This window comes from Artemia franciscana, chromosome 9, assembly GCF_032884065.1.
Source record: "Artemia franciscana chromosome 9, ASM3288406v1, whole genome shotgun sequence".
Lineage (NCBI taxonomy): Eukaryota > Metazoa > Arthropoda > Branchiopoda > Anostraca > Artemiidae > Artemia > Artemia franciscana.
The window spans coordinates 34810441-34829162 of NC_088871.1; the positions used below are offsets into that span (position 1 = coordinate 34810441).

General features: G+C 35.1%; 1 protein-coding gene across 1 annotated transcript in view; it reads left to right on the plus strand.

The window, feature by feature from the left end:
• LOC136031327 (endophilin-A-like) overlaps positions 1-18722 on the plus strand; it is a gene marked incomplete in the record, with an annotated part of 91456 nt that overhangs the window by 18280 nt on the left and 54454 nt on the right. Inside the window, 2 exon segments of the mRNA XM_065710809.1 lie at positions 5408-5530; positions 17994-18062. Coding sequence (XP_065566881.1) covers positions 5486-5530; positions 17994-18062 — 114 coding nt within the window.

Consider the following 18722-nt stretch of genomic DNA (forward strand, 5'->3'; position numbering starts at 1 on the left):
ATCTTAAACTTAGTCTTGATATCTCATTTTTAATAAAAGGAAAAAGAAACTTATTCCTTGCTCTTGATAAATGGCTATGTTTATTTTCAACCAATAGTTTCATGTTATTGAAAAAATTATCCCTACGTAGGATTTCTAAAAACTATATGCCTATATTAAGGGGAAAATTTGTTGTAAATGAAGAATATCAAGAAATAAAAAAAGACGTTTTAGTTTCAGATAATTCTTTTGTCTTTCTAGGGTGTGTTAAAAAAGGTCCAGGATTTCTTATTGCCTTGTTTTGGACAATTTGGAAACCAAACTGATTGGGAGAAAAAAAAAATGTTCTTTACCAGAAATTAAATAAAAAAAAACAAGTTTTTTGAAATGAAAGTAAGGAGCGACATTAAAACTTAAAACGAACAGAAATTACTCCTTATATGAAAGGGGCTTTTCCTCCTCGACACCCCGCTCTTTACGCTAAAATTTTTTATTGTTTTAAAAAGTAGAGTTGCGAGAAAGAGTCAAACTTTAGCGCAAGGAGCGGGGTGTCGAGGAGGAAAAGCCCCTTTCATATAAGGAGTAATTTCTGTTCGTTTTAAGTTTTAATGTCGCTCCTTACTTTCATTTCAAAAAACTTGTTTTTTTTATTTAATTTCTGAAAGTTTTTGAATTAATGCATGTCTGATTTTGGCTCTCCGTACATAAATTATTAAAATGAAATTTGCTATTAATTCTTTTTTTGGCTAAATGGCTTTCTCTTAGTTTTGATCAGACGATTTTGAGAAATAAGGGATGGGGAAGGGGGCCTAGTTGCCCTCCAATTTTTTCGGTTACTTATAAAGACAACTAGAACTTTTAATTTTTAACGAACGTTTTTATTAGTAAAAAATATACGTAACTTAAGAATTAACTTACGTAACAAACTTTTATATTCTTATATTTTTGATTATATATATGAGGGAGTTTGTCCCCTCGCACTAAATCTTAAGTTTTGTCCCAATTCTTTAAGAATGACCCCTGAATCAGAAAGGCCGTAGAATAAATGGTTGAAATTACTAAAAATAATTTAGCATAAAGAGCGAAGTATTTATCTCCTTCTAAATACGTCGCTCTTTATGCTAAAGTATTTTTATAACCCCTCATATGCGTAATAATCTCTGTTCGTTTTAAGTTTTAATGCTTCTCCTTACTTTCAATTGAAAAAACTTTTTCATGTTTATATTTTCATTTTTTTTTTTTTAATAGTAATGCTAGAAAATCCTGCGCCCTTTTCATTGAATTTCTCTTCCCCCATGAAATATTCCTCCAAGGAAAGATCCTCCCATATAGTATCCTCCCCTCCCACATCCAAATAAAAAATCCCCCTGAAAACGTCGGTACACTTCCCAATAACCATTACTGTATGTAAACATTGGTCAAAGTTAGTAACTTGCAGCCCCTCCTCCAGGGACTTTGGGGGGAAAGTCATCCCCAAAGACATAGTTATTGTGGTTTTCAACTACGCGGAACAAAATGGCTATCTCAAAATTTTGATCCGTTGACTTTGGGAAAAAAATGAGCGTGGGAGGGGGCCTAGGTGCCCTCCAATTTTTTCGGTCACTTAAAAAGGGCACTAGAACTTTTCATTTCCGTTAGAATGAGCCCTCTTGCAACACTCTAGGACCACTTGGTCGATACGATGACCCCTGGAAAAAAAAACAAAAAAAACAAATAAACACGCACCCGTGATTAGTCTTCTGGCAAAAAATACGAAATCCCACATTTTTGTAGATTGGACCTTGAAATTTTTTCTATAGGGTTCTATGATACGCTGAATGCGATTGTGTGAGTTTCATTACGATCCTATGACTTTTAGGGGGTGTTTTCCCCTATTTTCCAAAATAAGGCAAATTTTCTCAGGCTCGTAACTTTTGATGACAAGGACTAAATTTGATAAAACTTATATATTTGAAATCAGCATAAAAATCCGATTCTTTTGATATATCTTTTAGCATCGAAATTCTGCTTTTTAGAGTTTCATGACATAAATCTACTCTTTATTATTTTTTCAAAAACTTTAGAAACAGATGATAAAATAGTAATAGGCCTGTAATTATTTACAGGCCTATTTTTCTAGTTGCCCTCCAATTTTTTTGGTCACATAAAAAGGGCACTAAAACTTTTGCTTCCCGATCAAATGGGCCCTTTCCAAATCTTCTAGGACCGCTTGTTAAATATGATCATCCCTGGGGAAAACAAACAGGTGAAAATTTCTGTATTTTCGTTCCTTCTTATGATGACGTATCCTTTGGACGACCCCACAAAAAAATAACACTTGGAAGACCCATTGCTTTTTACTAAGTCAATAACCAACCTCTTTATCAACTCTCGCTCTTTGCGCTAATGTCTCAAAGTTCTTTAAAAATACATATTATTAAAATTCAACGGCTGCTGTGTTTGAGCAAAGAATTGTGACACAAAGTCAGACCTTTGCGTGAAGAGCGAGGGTCAAGGAAGGGGCAGCTCCCCTCATATACGGGACACTTTCTGTTCTTTTTAAGTTTTAATGTTGCTCCTTACTTGCGGTTGAAAAACTTGTTATTTTTTGTTTAATTTCAGACATTTTTTTTCAATCATACCAGGAAATCCGCTCCTCCCCCGTGTAAATTCCCCATGGAAGATTTCTCCCCACTGAAATATCCCCCCCACCCAGTTGAAAATCAAAACCACAGACCCCCCCCTGAAAAAAAATCCTGTATGTTTCCCAAAAACAAACATTGCGTAATATACGAAAATTGCGTAATTTACAGCCCTTTCTCCAGGAACCTAAGGGGTGATGCCATTCCCAAATGCATAGTTATTTGACCTTTTAACTATGCTGAATCAAAAGACTATCTCAAAATTGGGATCGTATGTCTTTGGGGGAAAAAGAGGTGTGGAGGGTCACTTTTTCGATACAATCACACTTGGGGAAAACAAACAAATAAACACATATCAGTGATCTTTCTTCTGGTAAAAAATGCAATATTCCACATTTGGTGTTGAAAGCGCAAGTTATTAGTATCCTACAGATGCTGAGAATATCAAGGGTCCCTTGTTTTGAGTTTTTATTGAGGTAGGCTATATCTTGCGTAATATGTGAAGCAAATCGATCTAGTAGCCCTAGAATGTCGCGAGAGGGTAGATTCTAACGGAAATGAAAAGTTCTGGTACCCTTTTTAAGTGACCAAAAAAATGGAGGGCACCTAGGCCCCCTCCCACGCTCATTTTTTCCCAAAGTCACCGGATCAAAATTCTTAGAAAACCATTTTATTCAGCATAGTCGAAAAACCTTATAACTATGTCTTTGGGGATGACTTACACCCCCACAGTCCCTGTGGGAGGGGCTGCAAGTTACAAACTTTGACCAGTGTTTACACATAGTAATGGTTATTGGGAAGTGTACTGCCGTTTTTAGGGGGATTTTTCGGTTGGGGGAGGGGTTGAGAAGAGGGAGTTACGTGGGGGTAACCCACACACGTGGGGGTTAAGTTATGTGGTATGGGGGAAAAAATTTCCACGAAGGGGGCGCAGGATTTTTTAGCATTATTTAAAAAAAAACAATGAAAAAATAAACATGAAAAAGTTTTCTCAACTGAAAGTAAGGAGCAACATTATAACTTGAAACGAACAGAAATTGGGGACCCCCTCATATACGCAATAAAAACATACGAATATAGAAGTTCGTCACATCAGCTAATTCGTAAGCTACGTATATCTTTTACTAATACAAATGTTCGTAAAAAATTAAAAGTTCTAGTTGCCTTTTTAAGTAACCAAAAAAACTGGAGGGCAACTAGACCTCCTCCCGCGCTCCCTTTTTCTTAAAATCATTCGATAAAAACTATGAAAAAAATATGCAAATTTCGTTTTAATTATTCATCTGCGGAGAGCGCCAAAATTGAAATATGCATTAATTCAAAAACGTTCAGAAATTAAATAAAAAACAGTTTTTTTAACTGAAAGTAAGGAGCGGCATTAAAACTTAAAACAAGCAGAAATTAACTGTATATGAAAGGGGCTGTTTCCTCCTCAACGCCCCGCTCTTTACGCTAAAGTTTGACTCTTTCTCTCAACACTACTTTTTAAAACAGAAAATAATATCTTTAGCGTAAAGAGCGGGGAGTTGAGGAGGGAACAGCCCCTTTCACATACAGATTAATTTCTGTTCGTTTTAAGTTTTAATGTCGCTCCTTACTTACAGTTAAAAAACTGGTATTTTTATTTAATTAATTTTCAACTTCACTCTTAACTTCTATAATAAAAAAAAAAATTAAAGAAAAAGCTTCTACTTGTGACACAACATTTTAAAGATCTTTGGGGGCTGACTACTGCAGTCAAATAGTTCGTGGGAACGAACTGTAGGTTAGAAGCGACTCGGCCCAACAGTAACCAAAACTTTATAAAGAGAATTTTAGTGACAGTTATTACATGAAAGGAATAGTCTTTTTATGTTGATTTCAAATAAATAAAGCTACGAGTCTGAGAAAATTTGCCTGATTTTCGAAAAAATTAGGAAACACCCCCAAAACTCAAGAGAGTTCTATGAAAATCACACCATCAGATTCAGTGTATCAGAGAACCCTACTGTAGACATTTCAAGCTCCTATCTAAAAAAAAATGTGGAATTGTTCACCTAATCCTCAATCCCTCCCTCTTTACGCCGAAATTTGAATTTGTGTCCCAATTCTTAAGAACGACTCCTGAAACACAAGGGCAGTTTAATTGGAAGAAGAAGCTCTTTTAAAGTACTGAAAAACTTTAGCGTCAAGAGCGAGGTAAGCGAAAACTCCCCTCTTCATGAGGGCTGTATCTAGGATTTTTTTTGTGGGGGAGGAAGGGTATTTTTCCGGGTGGTTTCAAAATAACTTTAAAAAACGCATCACATTTTTTTTATATGCATTTTTTGTTATATTTTTACGAGCCGGACAAACAGTTTTGGAAGGTGGGGAGGGGGGTTCAAACCAGCCTACCCCCCTGGGCACGACCATACCCCTCATATACGGAATAATTTATTTTCGTTTTGAGTTTTAATGTTGCTCCTAACTTTCAATTGGAAAAATTGTTTATTTTTACATATTTAATCAAAGGTAAAGGAAAAAAAAAACCAAAGATTAGTGCAACGTTTCACGTCGCCTTCAACGTAGTGTTGGTCTACTTTTAGCTATAAAGAATGGATAATTATTTCTCAGTCTCTTGTTGTCAAAATTCTCTAATAAAACTTGAGAAACGGTGGCTGTTCCCCGGAAGATAACTCCCCATTGGATAGGATATCACCTACTCGAGTTTCTCATTGGATTAAATATCCCTGGGTTTAAGATGCTGAAAGGATCAATAATTAGTGATGTTCTAGTTTTCAAGCATGTCTGGTCTGGGGGGCTTTTGTGACGTCGTTTTCGTTTTCTAGGACTAGGAACAGTGGGATAACTTTCATTCTCCGTTGTACAGCGACAGAGGTGTTTACTTGTTTATTGTATGAAAGGATATGGCATTTGCTGGACTGAAGAAGCAGATTAATAAGGCTAATCAGGTAAGTTTAACTACATTTTAATGAAAGGCTGACGCAGTTACTTATCAACTCTATGGCAAAAAGTGTTTGACGAAAGGGACCAAATCCTCGCTCTCAGGGACTTCTGTATATCTTTATCCTCTCCATAATAAGCTAAAGTTGAGCTATTGTGAGTTACTTCGTCATTGGTTTGGAAAACGTTTTTTATCGGATACATTCCGTTCATTCAGTAAATTTTTTTAGCTTCTCTATTGCTGTCAACTCTCACAAAAGCTTAGTTTTTGGTGTACAACTTGTCTGATACGTAATTGTCTATAGATCTACCCTTAAAATATTTGAGTATTCAGACTTAAAATGTACTCTAAAAATTGCACTAGAATACCTGTATAACCAGACTTGTCATGTGAATATAGGAGTTGCAAGATTATTTCAGTTTAGGGTAATGTGGAAATTTGACCGTTTAGAATTTTTGATTTTCGGAGTTTGCTTTGTATTGTCTGCAACTTTTAAATCCTGTCCTGCTAATGTAAGTGTAAAATTGAGTCAAAATGATTCAAATGTTAGAAACACCCTTCTGTGTTTCCCTGTCCTGAAAAATGTTCTTGAGAATAAAGTTATGGTGGATACCCCAATAAAAGTTGTAGTTTTGTCGGTGATGGTGACCAGTCTGTTCAAAGTGTTGTCTTGCATTTTTTCGTTCTTATTCTATAGTTTTGAATATTTTATTTTCAGCTTATGTTTAATAAGTCAATATACGCCTGGAAGAGAACTTTGATTCGTTACCCATATCGTTTATCAAAGAATCATTTGGTTAACCGAGTATTAGGATTTTCCAGCATTAGACTTTACCAAGATAATTTTGTCATCCCTAATTTCCATGACTTACACTTCAGAGCAAACTTGCCAACAGAAATAAACCCCATCATTAATAAACTTGAAATTAAGCTCCAAACTGCCTATCATGTTTTATTTTAAATCCCCAGCGTAAAGATGCATCTGTTTCGCTGTCTTGAAATCTGTTGCAGTAAAACACTGCTATTGTTGTTCTATATATTATTTTTTGTATATATACACTGTATATACATTTATATATATTTTATATGGTAACGGGAAGAGATGGAAATTCAGAACTTTGTCTGGGCACGGTGATCGTGAAACGGAGAAGAAAAGCTCCCCTGAAGTTTCGTTTATTCCCCTACTCTCTCTCCCCACTGCAGACGTTTTTGTTTTGGTCTATTTTATAATATAAACAAGTTGTAAAACGAAATTGTCTCATCTCCGAAATCAAAGTACTTAGACATAAAGTAATGTTGGATCTTAGTAGAATCCTAAGTTTTCCTGTCACCACATCTGCCAGAATGGCTTGTCGAATCTCAACCAAGCTTAATGGGAAATGAGAATAAGCTTCTTAATAGAATTAACAGACTACTTTTTGTTAGTTTGTACCCAATCCGGCCTGAATGGTGGGAGAAAATCTTTAAATTTTGTTATCAGGGTATATACTAGAAGCGGTTGTTGGGCCACATGAATGAACGTAATGGAAAGCACTAGCTAACCTCCTAGTTATGTTGTTTAGAGATTGGGACCTGCTCGGACGCTTTTAGGAGAAAGAAAGAGGGACTTGACCTTTAATTCAACATTTATCAGAAGGGATTTCTAGATCTCACTTAAACTTTGTCGGAAGCATTATTAACTAATCTAGATGAGATTCTTGGGAGTCCTTAACCATTTCGAGGTCTGCAGGGGGAAAGATTTCCTTAATTCTTGTCATAACATTTACTAGAACTGTTTGTCGGGTCTTAACCATAGCAGCTGCAAAGTAAGAGTAAGTGTCCTAGCTTTACTTGTTGGGTTATCATCCCCGATCAAGCCCGTATAGGGGGGTAGAGATCCCTAAACTCTTCTCACTAAGACATCCACCAGACAAGGGTTGTCGGATGTCAAAACTGGTTGGGTAGTAAAAGTTTACCTCCTAGTTAAACCTTTCGGCGATTAGAACCTGATTTGAACACTATGGTGAAGGGAAAGGAAGGAAGGGATGTTCAAATTTATATTAAAATGAAGAGTTATTAGAAGGGTTTGTCGCTTATCAACCAAATTTACATAAACGTATTTGAGATGGTGGTTTTGCCTATTTTAATTCAGGGATTGATTCACTTTCTGCGTGAGAAGGAGAAAGGGCGACCGTTGGCAGTTGACCAGTGGTTGTCAAATCTCAACCAAAGTGGGAAGTTAGAACCAGTGTCCTAATTGTCTAGACCCGTTCCGATCTCCGTGAGCAACAGAGAAGTGAGGATGGTCATAGAATCTTAAGGGATTTCGGACCCCAGCCAAACTTGATGGGAAGTAAGAGTTAGTGCCCTTTTTGCCCTTTTTTGCGCCTGGATACAATCCGAGCTTTGTTTTTTTTTAGTCTTGACCACACTTGGTGGAAATCAGAGTTGTCTATTTGTCTTATTTTGGCTTTGTGAGATCCACAGCTTATGTAGCTTATGTGACCTTTGTTGAGGAGTAAGTCCTTCTATTTTTGTTATTATGGCAACTCTCAGAATGGGTTAAGACTTAATCAAAACTTTTGGAAGCAAGAGATGATGTCTACCTTTTTTTTAGGGTCAAGAGTCTTCCTTTTTAGTTGATAGGAGCAGGGAGGGGTGATGAAGTCTAGTAATCAGAGCATATGCAATGACTAGTTATTGTATTTCAACAAATTTGGTGGAAAGTGAGAGATGATGTCCAATTTGTCCGTTTTTGGCACCTGAACGCGATCTGTGAAGGATTCCTCAGTTCTCGTCGTTAGCACATCTACCAGAAAAAGTTGTTGAATTCAAAACAAAAATATACCTGTTATCGTTTTGTATACTATTGTTACCCATCATTTTTGTTTTCTGCGAATCCGATAATCCTGTAGAACCACCCTCTTTTCCAATGATTATTACGACTTACAGTTTTTACCCTTGTTTGCTCTTTAAGGGCAATTTTGATCCATTTCGTCTTGGGACAGTGATACCAACCCTGGATATGCTAATAAGCTCACTTTTCTCTATTGAATGGTATAGCAACTGTTTTTGTTTGAGCTTATTCTAGGTTGAACCTTTTTTTCTGTATCTTTATTGCGCTAAAACTAGATTTGACGGGGAGGTATTCGGTGAATCAAGACAATATCGTAGGAAGCGGGCATTCTCGGACGTTGGTTTAGATCGACCCAGTTGCCAGTCAAACAACGAGGATAAATAATCCCGTTTATTGGAATCCTAATCATTTGCCAAGCTAGAGCTTCTATCAATCTGCAGGCTGCAACCCTCCCGGGGGAGGGAGGCGGATCGCAATCATGAAGACAAAAGGTTGCAATCATTAGAAAAAACAAGATAAAAGATAATACGCAGAAATAAATTTATTTATTAACAATTTTTTTTTCAATCAAATACTGCACACATATAGCCTCAAAAGTATAACTTCTAAAAGCCAATCAGTGTTTTTTTTTTTTTTTTTTTTTTTTTTTTTTTTTTTTTTTTTTTTCATCAATACAATTAATAAGGTCGTTCTGCTTTACTAGTTATTACTGCATTACTTCGCTTTACTTTAGTATAAAATCAATTTAATAAAAAATTCATAAGGTGACAATACTTTATTTTGACTTTTTTGTTTGGGAGAGGGGGGTAGCATCACCAAAAAGTTTGAGAGACGATGCGTGACTGTTTAGGGAGAATAGATGATCTTGATGATGAGTCGGATGATCTGGATCCCATGATAGCTACGAGGAACTATGGAACTATGTTTTGCTGCTTCCTGGTATTTTACAAAATAGTAATCTAAGCACAATATTTCGTGTTGGCGTGTACATAGATAAAAGCTTAGAAAGAAGGAAAAGTTTATACAATTAATTATTTATTATTATATAGAATTACAATTGTTTTCTCGCTAAATTATCATTAGGTATTTTTTAGCTATGTATTATGTTTCTGTGTGCTTTGTAATTTGTTCTGTTGTTGATTTCTTTATTTTTCAGAAAATACACGATCTATCTATCTATCAGTATCAAGTTTCGCCGCAAACCTACATTGTATTAGAATGGCATGCAACTGCCTCTTTCCATTCCTTGCTATTAGAAAAGCCTGTTTATTAACGCAAATAAATAGGCTCATATTCACCATCTTTGTTATTTGATATTGAAATCGCTCTTTCTCTTTTGGCAGTTAAATTTGAAAAGATTTGAAGTGGAATCTCGTATTGATTTTCCAAAAACGATCTTTTGCTTGTTAATGTCATAGTTAGGAAGTTTTCCTCTCTTCTATCGAGCGCATTTGATTGTTGTAGATGAAGTAATTAAAAAAATGATTTTTTTTGATGAAAATAAAGAACGAAGATGAAAATTAAAAATGAACAAAAATTACTGTTTCGGAGTTTATGCAACATGTTTTTTGAAAATTATTTCAAATTAACTGCTTCTTGGTTTTCCCTATATTTGTGTAATTTTGGAAAATTGGCGCTTTAATGAAAACACAAAATTCACGCAACAAAACAGGATTAAAAGCAGAAAAATTCTTAAATGGCATGCAGAAAGTAAACACCTAATCTATAAAGATTTCAACAGTCTTTTACTGGTGATGGCATTTTAACGTCAATGTCACCGGCATTTACCTAATTTTAATGATCTAAAATATTCAAGCAAGCTTGGTTTTCAGTAAAGCGCTAGTTTTTCAAAATTCTACAAATATAGTGGAAATATTACGAGCTAGTTTTTTAAGACTGGCTTTTCATTCTTCAAACGAAATTTTTGAAACGTTTGAGTTTTTCAAAAATTTGATTTTTTCAATTTTTGAATCTTCTATAAAATGATGCATAAACTGCGAAGTAGTAATTTTGTTCGTTTTAACTTTCAGTTTCACTTTTTACTTATATAAAAAAACTCGTCTTCTAAGAAATTAATGTTTGTTCAACGTTTGTTCTTTTTTAAGTTTTAAAAATTCTTTCGCTTAAAAAAAAATTGCTCTTAAAAATTTTAGTCCTTGTGTTATATTATTCTTGGCATCTTAGAGGAATTGAAGGTATAAAATTCAATTAATTATGAAATATCGTCTAATATGAAATATTTAGAGATTTTAGAAGTGTGAAGGACATTAAAAGAATTTTACATGTTTAGTTAATATAATTGCTCTGAGGTCCTTCCCCGCCCCCCGCCATGTGTTCCTCATAGCCTCCTCGAAGCTGAGGATTTTTATTTCATCTAGTTAAGAAATCAATACAGGTCATATAATGACATGACCGAATACTAATAGATTTGGTATTTGAGTTAAATGAGCAATGAAATTTGTAACTAAATTTTTATTGTGTACATTTATATTTTTCTAAAGATTAAGTATGAATTATTATTATTATTTGAGAAGACAGAGTATTAAAAATAGTCTTACTGATTTATTTCTGCTTGATGAAAACGAGAAATTAGATGGCTAATTTTTGAATTTTAAAATATAGTATTTCTAAAAAAACTTAGTTATATTTTTACTAATTAGAGTGGGAATACTAGTTCTTGGGATACTCCCAAAGAAATTGAATCATAAGTCCTAAGCTTGAGATTTTTGAAAAATATATATGACCAAATATAACCTTTAAAAAATATATTAAGAATATACATGATTATTGTTTGAAGTAATTTCAAGCTTCGGGATGTTTTGAGAGTGATTCTTGGGTTGGGATATTGTTAAATTCTGAGTCACAGAAGAAAAAAAGTAGATAAAGGGCTGATTTTCGAGAAGGGCTGCTTTTTTTTCTTATCACTGACATTGTGGTTGCCCCGATATAACACATGTCAAATATAAAAAATAGTCCAAATGCCTAAAGTTTGCTCAAGTTTTTCTGTTTTTGTAAATTATTATCCCTTCAAGTACAATAAATTATTAATATTACACTTTTATATAGTGATAAAAGATTGAACAATTATAAAAAGTCTAGGATTTAGTTGAAATTAGTAAGCTGTTGTCATCCAAAATGTATTGCAGGTGTGTGCTCAATGATATTATATTTGTTGTATTTTTTTCAAGTTGTAACACACTCGATGTTGCGTAATCCTCTTCTTGGATGCTAGAGCAATATTGTTTTTCTTTTTTTATTGTTTTTTTTTTTTTTTTTTACAGAGAAAATTATTTATTCGGGAAAAAGTTGCTGTTGTTCAAGGTGCTCGCTTCCCTTTCGAAGTTATACCTCTCATCCATTTTATTGCAAATATCCAGAGACTCTTCAATTTGGACGATGGTTAGGTTGATTGAATTGAATCAACTTGATTCAATTGAATTGAACTTGATTGAAGCGAAAAATGTGGTCTCCAAATAATTAAATATTTTTCGTCGCAAATCAGTTCCCCACTCCCGCATTTGCCTAGTCCTTCTTAGAGGACTTTTGTTGCAAAGAAGCGATTCAATTGTTATCGAAAAATACTAATTTGATTGTTTATTATTGCTTTTTGACAAAAGAAACGGTAAAAGTCATAATTTTGTGTCTTTAGAATGTGTGTTCATACATTTATTGCGCCTATTAAGACTTATTTTTGCTGGGCGCATTTCTTAAAGAATCAATGAAAACAACACAAAACCATTTTCGGCAAATAATGATACTTCTAGGCTTAGTCCTTCCAACATACCGGATTTCGCCCCTTGGCAAGGCCGTAGCCAGGATTTTGTCCGGGCTTGGGGGGTATTTTTCTAATGGGGGGGGGGAGACGGAAGTGGTCTCATGGTGTACTAGCCTTTGACTGCTTAAAGAGGGTGTTAAGTTTTTTGGACTGCAAAACTATCCAAGTAAATGAGACACCTTTTTCAGCGGTAGACTTTGGTGGGGAGTCTTAGTCCTTCAGACGTTGTCTTTATAAGACATATTTTGGACTGAGCTATGGAATTCCCTGCCCTTTCTCTGCCCTTGCGGAAAGAGGCCTGGTCACTAAAAAAGTTTGAGGACGACAGCACGTCAGGTTTGGTATAACCAGGAGAATGTCATTTTTGGACAACGCCATCTTTTCCTGAGGCAATGGTCTGTTTTATATTGGCTACAGCTGAATTTGCTTTTGCCACCTGCTTTTCGATGTGGTGGTGAAATTTAAGATTTGGAACAATCGTGACATTATCGTTAAAATCTTTTTATGTGTCTACGCCTATGATGTTGATGAATTTATTGTTTTAATCAGTCAAATGGTAAGAAAGGCAAGGATTCTTCTTACTCCCAGAAGGACCGTGCACTTAAAGGATTAAGATCAAGCAATCAAGTAGTTGTCCATTCGGAAAGGCCCTCTAACTCAGGCTGATGGTTCTTAATGAGGAAAAGTGGTGACAGCCCCGTAAAACTTGGCATCACGGCAAACAGGGACAAATTATGATGAACTAGGGATGAAGACTAGCCGATATAATTATCAAATTACGCAGGTCCAGGTACGAATGGTGCAATGCGGAACAACGCTGAGAACTGGCATGGATTACACTATACCTGTCAGCTATTGTCATCAAATAGGATCCCTGTTAAGGTTCACTGGAAAGGAAGGTGTATTGTCTATTGGAAGAATTATGGTGCAGTTTATATGGATGAAGCTTGTGCTTATATATTAAGTGCTTGTGGACAACCTTGTTAAAAGCTCAGGCTTGATCCAACAGGCTAAAGTCTGCTGAGAGACATTGATCTAGGAGTTAAGTGACTTCTAAAGTGTAAATCATAAGTTGATTTGACCGGCCGTCCTCATCTGAATTCATTTTTGGCTTGGATCAGCAGTTGTTTTCCCTCTAAAAAACCAGGAGTTGTCATTGCATCATTGATTACACCATCGATAGGTTTAAATATAATATATGCTACGACTAATAGAACAGTCGTTCCGTGGGTCAGTTCTCTAGCATTTTTGAATATAGTTATGATGTTCAGGGTTCAATGCCAATGAGACTCTTAAGTCTCAATTGGAAGTGAAGAAATCACTGACAATGGACCGAATATAAGTTGGGAGATAAGTCTATAAGTCTTTGGTGTAGAAAACGGTAACACAGAATCTTTGAAACGCTAGCTGTTGTAGTGGTTAGTGCATATCCTGTAAGGATTTTCGAAAGAGGTATGGAGGTAAAAGTACATATGAATTTGGCTGATAACTGGTAAGGGACTCTTGAGCCTGGGGGGGGGGGGGTATTCGTAAAGTTGACCCCAAAGCCGCAATTGAATAGGTTAGCCATGTTTTTGGGGTAACTTATAGCAGTTCTGTTAGTGGCAAGTAGTTTTATAAAAACTTCGATAACACTTGACGTGAACATTCTTTGGTTTTAATTTTGGCATATTAGGCTCCTTGTTAAATTGGGTGCAGTCCCGGGCATCAGCGCTTTTATGAACCTATTCAATGATGGCTTACCTCTGGTTATTGGGTATATAACCTAAGATGGCAAATTTAGCAAAAGTATTGGTTTGGTTACCCAGTAATCTCTAGTATGTTTGGCTTCAACTTCTAATAAGTGGGTTTGAAGGCTGTATGTTTTTTATACCCCATTCTGCATGCATGTATTCCACTTAACTTCTGGCAACTCTTGTCGTATTTAGTCATAATTTACAAGTGTTCGTCTTTTTTACCAACAATTGCTGCTCTAAACCAATTTTCACCATATATGCATGCATGATCACTGCCTCGTAGAGGCAGTGAACGTGTATTAGAGATTAGTATTTTGGTAATAACTATAGTATTCCATTAGGAACTGTTCTAAAGAAAGAAAAGTATTTCATTATTAACTGGTTGTCTTTTTGGATTTTTTTTTTTTTTTTTTTTTTTTTATTAATACCGTTTGATAAAATCGGTTATTGGGAGAAGTAAATCATGAATCGTTAATTCACCTTTAATCCTTTGTTTTAATATCATGAGCTATTATGACATTCTGACTGCTGATAGATGATCAAATGATAGATGATCTAACAAATAGACAATTTTATGATTATTTTTTTTTTATATAAAGCAGAGGGCGCAGTTGGCAGTAAGTATATGAAAATTCAATCGGAAATTTTTGTTTTTCGGATCTTCGTCACCATTCCTTGAAAATAAAAGTTGGTAGATCGAATTTAATAAGTATCATTGTTTCTTTTCTTGTGATATTTTGTATTAAAATCTGTTAGTGTTTTACAGGATGTCGAGATAATTAATAATTTTGCAGAGGCTAAAGTAAGGAAAGTCAGATATAAATAAATGAAAAATTTTGCTAATAAATGAAAATCTTCTAACAAAAGAATTTTTTTTTTAATTTGGCCTGAAAATTTTTGAGACACCGGGTGGGGGTAATTGAGGTTTTTTTCCTGGCTCGAGAGAGACCTGGGCCGCCACTCTCTCTCTCCGTCATACACCATGTGTGTGCCTCTCTGGAAGTACTAAAATGTCATTATGAATAATATTGCCATATAAAATTTTTTAATTTAATCGTTCTCCATTTTAAAGCAAGTTTGTTTATGGTATAGTAAAACTACAAACAACTTTTTACGTCATTTGAAATAGCTGAAAATTTTTTTTTTAATGTATTCTTAGAGCGTCCTGTAGTTTTGTAACTTTCGGTCAGACGTTTCTAGAGATATAATCTAGTTCTGGACAAACAAATTGCAGAACTGTTTCTTATCTTATCAGTTATGATCTTTTTTATTTCTTATCAGTAGATATTTTTTATTCTAGTTTGTCAAACATTAGTCTTATTGGAAATAAATCAGTGAAAAATTATAAATACTGGTGATAGAAATTGTACAAGTATGCTTCGTTTTAAAGATAGAACTTTCCAGGTATTGATTGCCTTGTATTTTTAATGTTTTATTTGAGAACAAGTCCTCTGCGTTCAACAGAGCATATTGTAATCGGGGTCGCCATCCCCAGTGATTTATCACTATTTCTATTGATATTTTTTATATTGCCTAAAAAAAAAAAGTACTAAATCAGCACGCAAATCACTAGATTATTGAAGAAAATAACTAAAAATCGCTAAAATCTAGTGATTTTTTTTTCACCGGGCGGCAACCCTGATTGTGATTAATTACAATTTGTAGCAAAAACTGACTGAATTAGCATAATTATAGTGTGTTCTATTTAATACGGTTTGCACATCAAAATGAATTTTCTGAAACTCAACAAAAATATTTTAATTAATATTTGTGAAATTTTCATTCTGTAAAAGGTCAAATTAGTGCCTATTGAGCTCTGAAGCACAACAAGCAAATAAATAATTGCAAGAGGTTTCAATAAGTACTTTTCAATGCAATGCAATTATTGCATTTGGCTGTTGAACACTAAGAATTACAAAAACAATTCGGATAAGCATATTGAACGCGGGGAGAGTCTTATAGTTGAATTTGAAAGTATGTTCCGTACGTTTTGTCCAAAGAACTTCGCACTGTCTGTTTTAGGCACACGAATACAAGGCTATTGAACTTTGGGCGTCTTGCCTTGATGTAAACTAAACAGTTAATTTTTTGTATCCCTGGTTAAATTATATCTTTACATCTACTGCAATTTCGGGGTTTAGTAAAAAAAACAAAAAACTATTAACTTTTCAAAGTTAATAGTTTTGGTAAAAATATTAGCCCATGTACTTGCTTTGGGAAACGTATGGACCTAATATCATCTTTAGTTAATATTGTTTATGTGAATATTTACTCTATTTACTACTGTTATGATTATGATGGATCCTGAATCTTAGTACACACTAAGAGAGCGAGTCGGTTGACCTGGCCTCCCCAAAATGTCATTATTTTTGCCAATAGATACCTATAGCGTCCATAGAATGTGCTCTGGGCTGTTGTTCTTTCAACAATAGTCCCCCCCCCCCACGCAAAGAAGATTGAAGATGATTCAAATGGGGACCCATTGTAGTATTCAGTCTTTGTCAAATCTTTTCGTGTCTAGTCGTCTCCTCATATAATCGTTGATCCCTCTTCGATTGTTGGTGATGTATTCCGAGGCTTATGGACTTGATTTCTGTAAAGAAGAAGTAAAACTCATAGCTTCTTATCTTCATCTAATTTAATTGAAACTCATGGGTCGTTCTTATGGATATGGGCGGGAAGAATGTCGCCTTCCCTCAGTAGGCTCGATCAGTCGCGGGCATCGGACCCAAGGCTCTAGCCTTTTACCAGGTTTTGTCGAATCCGTTTCACCAGTCCATCTAGTAGTTATACTGATGAAAAGACGTCCTCTCCTGGTAGAAGTGCTTATGAAGAAAACTTAGAGACACCTCTTCCTCCTCCAACACAGAGGCCAAATTGGTCCCCGGTACTAGAGCTTTTATAATTCTGGTTTACATCTTACCGCCCCAGTTGATAAACCCCCAGATTAAAAAAAAAAGTGGCCGCCAAGTTTTGTTAAGATTCGGAAACCTGTTTTGGCAAAGACCCTGATGACAGAATTTAGCCTTCCCTACTCTATATAAATGAAATCCAGTACGAACTACCACAGAGGTAAGAATGGGTACAGACCCCCAAAATACACTATTAGTATACTTGCTCTTACTTTCAACTAAGTTTAGTTAAAATTTTATATGCTCTTCAGCTAGATATCTCAATGACTAGAATTCCCAAAAGTTCTTACTTCCGTTGAAGTTTAACTGGATGCGACAGCCTTTTCAGGTAGAGGCCTTGATGTCATGAGTTTGGGATACCTTCTTCCCCCCCCCGCAAAAGATGGGTTATGTCCACAAAGCCTGACAAGGACACATACTAGCCTACTACTTCCCGCTGAGTTTGATAGAGGTCCGATAACCCTTTTAGAAGACGGACCCTCCACATTCAAGGCCATATTGTGTCTGTAAATCCTAAATGCACAACCTTGACACTGGATTTTACACCCCATCTCTTTACCGTTCCTATGAGCTGATCGCAGCTGCACTTACACGTCTGCTAGTCTGCTTACACGAATTTGAAATTCTAGAAAGTCTGATCAAAATCAAAAATTTTTGTAGAAAATAAAAAATTCACAAGCTTTTCAGATCTTTTGAACTAGGGAGGTTTGTTTTTCTAGAATTTTAACCTAGAAATCTAGAAGAGATTTTGTTTTGTACTTTGGCTTTGGAGAGATCAGTCTATGTTCAACAAAATTCTGACATAACATGATCCCTAAGGAGTTTACCTTCGGAGCTGAGACTGTTTTACACCTTTTGCTTCTTTTTTACATTATTTAGTAGAATAGAATAATTTTTTAGGGGGGGGGGATTATGCAAACTTCAGAAAAAATGATGTCATAATAAAGTTATAAATTTAAAAATCTTGCCGTTACTGAGCTACAGACCACTGATCGCAAAATATACAACCTACGAAAGCAGTACTGTTGCTCCGCAACAAAATTATCGGTGATTGACTATCAGCTTCTTCTAATTGAACCATTCATTTTGATACACTTTGTTTGCGGTACTAGCTGGATATAGCAACGAGTAATTAGGCCATTTAATTAATAGCGTTTTACTAAATAATGTAATAGGAGACAAATTAACGAAATGTACTCATTAATTTTTAGTATGTCACGGAGAAAATGGGTGCCGCAGAAGGCACGAAGCTTGATGAAGATTTTTGTGAGATGGAAAAGGTAAGAATATTTTCATTTATGATTCTGTCTCATATTGTCAAGGGAGTAAAAAAAAGAAGAAAATATGAGTTTTTATAGAACATCGAAATAACCTGAATTAAAATGAAAAGAATAAAATGTGTAAATCAAATTTGTTCAAATAAGTAAAAATAGGGGGCTTTCATCGTCAATTTACTATATAGAAAAGAAATAAAAGATAAAATGAGTGGTGTTCAATCAGGAGGGTGGGGGTCGCCCAAGATTTATTTTTTACCTTCAGGTTTGTGAAATATTTTTTGGTATTTTCAATGAAAAATGACTTTTTTAAGTTTATACATAAAAAATCGCCCCCTCCGCTAGATTTGAAAGTACCCCTCCCCCTCTTAATATCCGTGAATTGACGCCAGTGAGTAAAATTCTCTCCTTTATCTGTAAATTTAGTCGAGTTTGTGTAAAAAATGAATAATGAACAATGGAGCAATTGATGGTTATCCAATGGAACGAAGTCAATACATAAACACATCATTTAACCGTATTTAATTTGGACCACCATATGAATTAATCATTCATTAATAAGGCAACATGTAACTTAACTATCCGTAACTTGACCATACACAGCTCAACCAGCTACAACGATCCAACTGTACATTCGGCTCTGCTATTGCAGTTGTTACTTAAGAT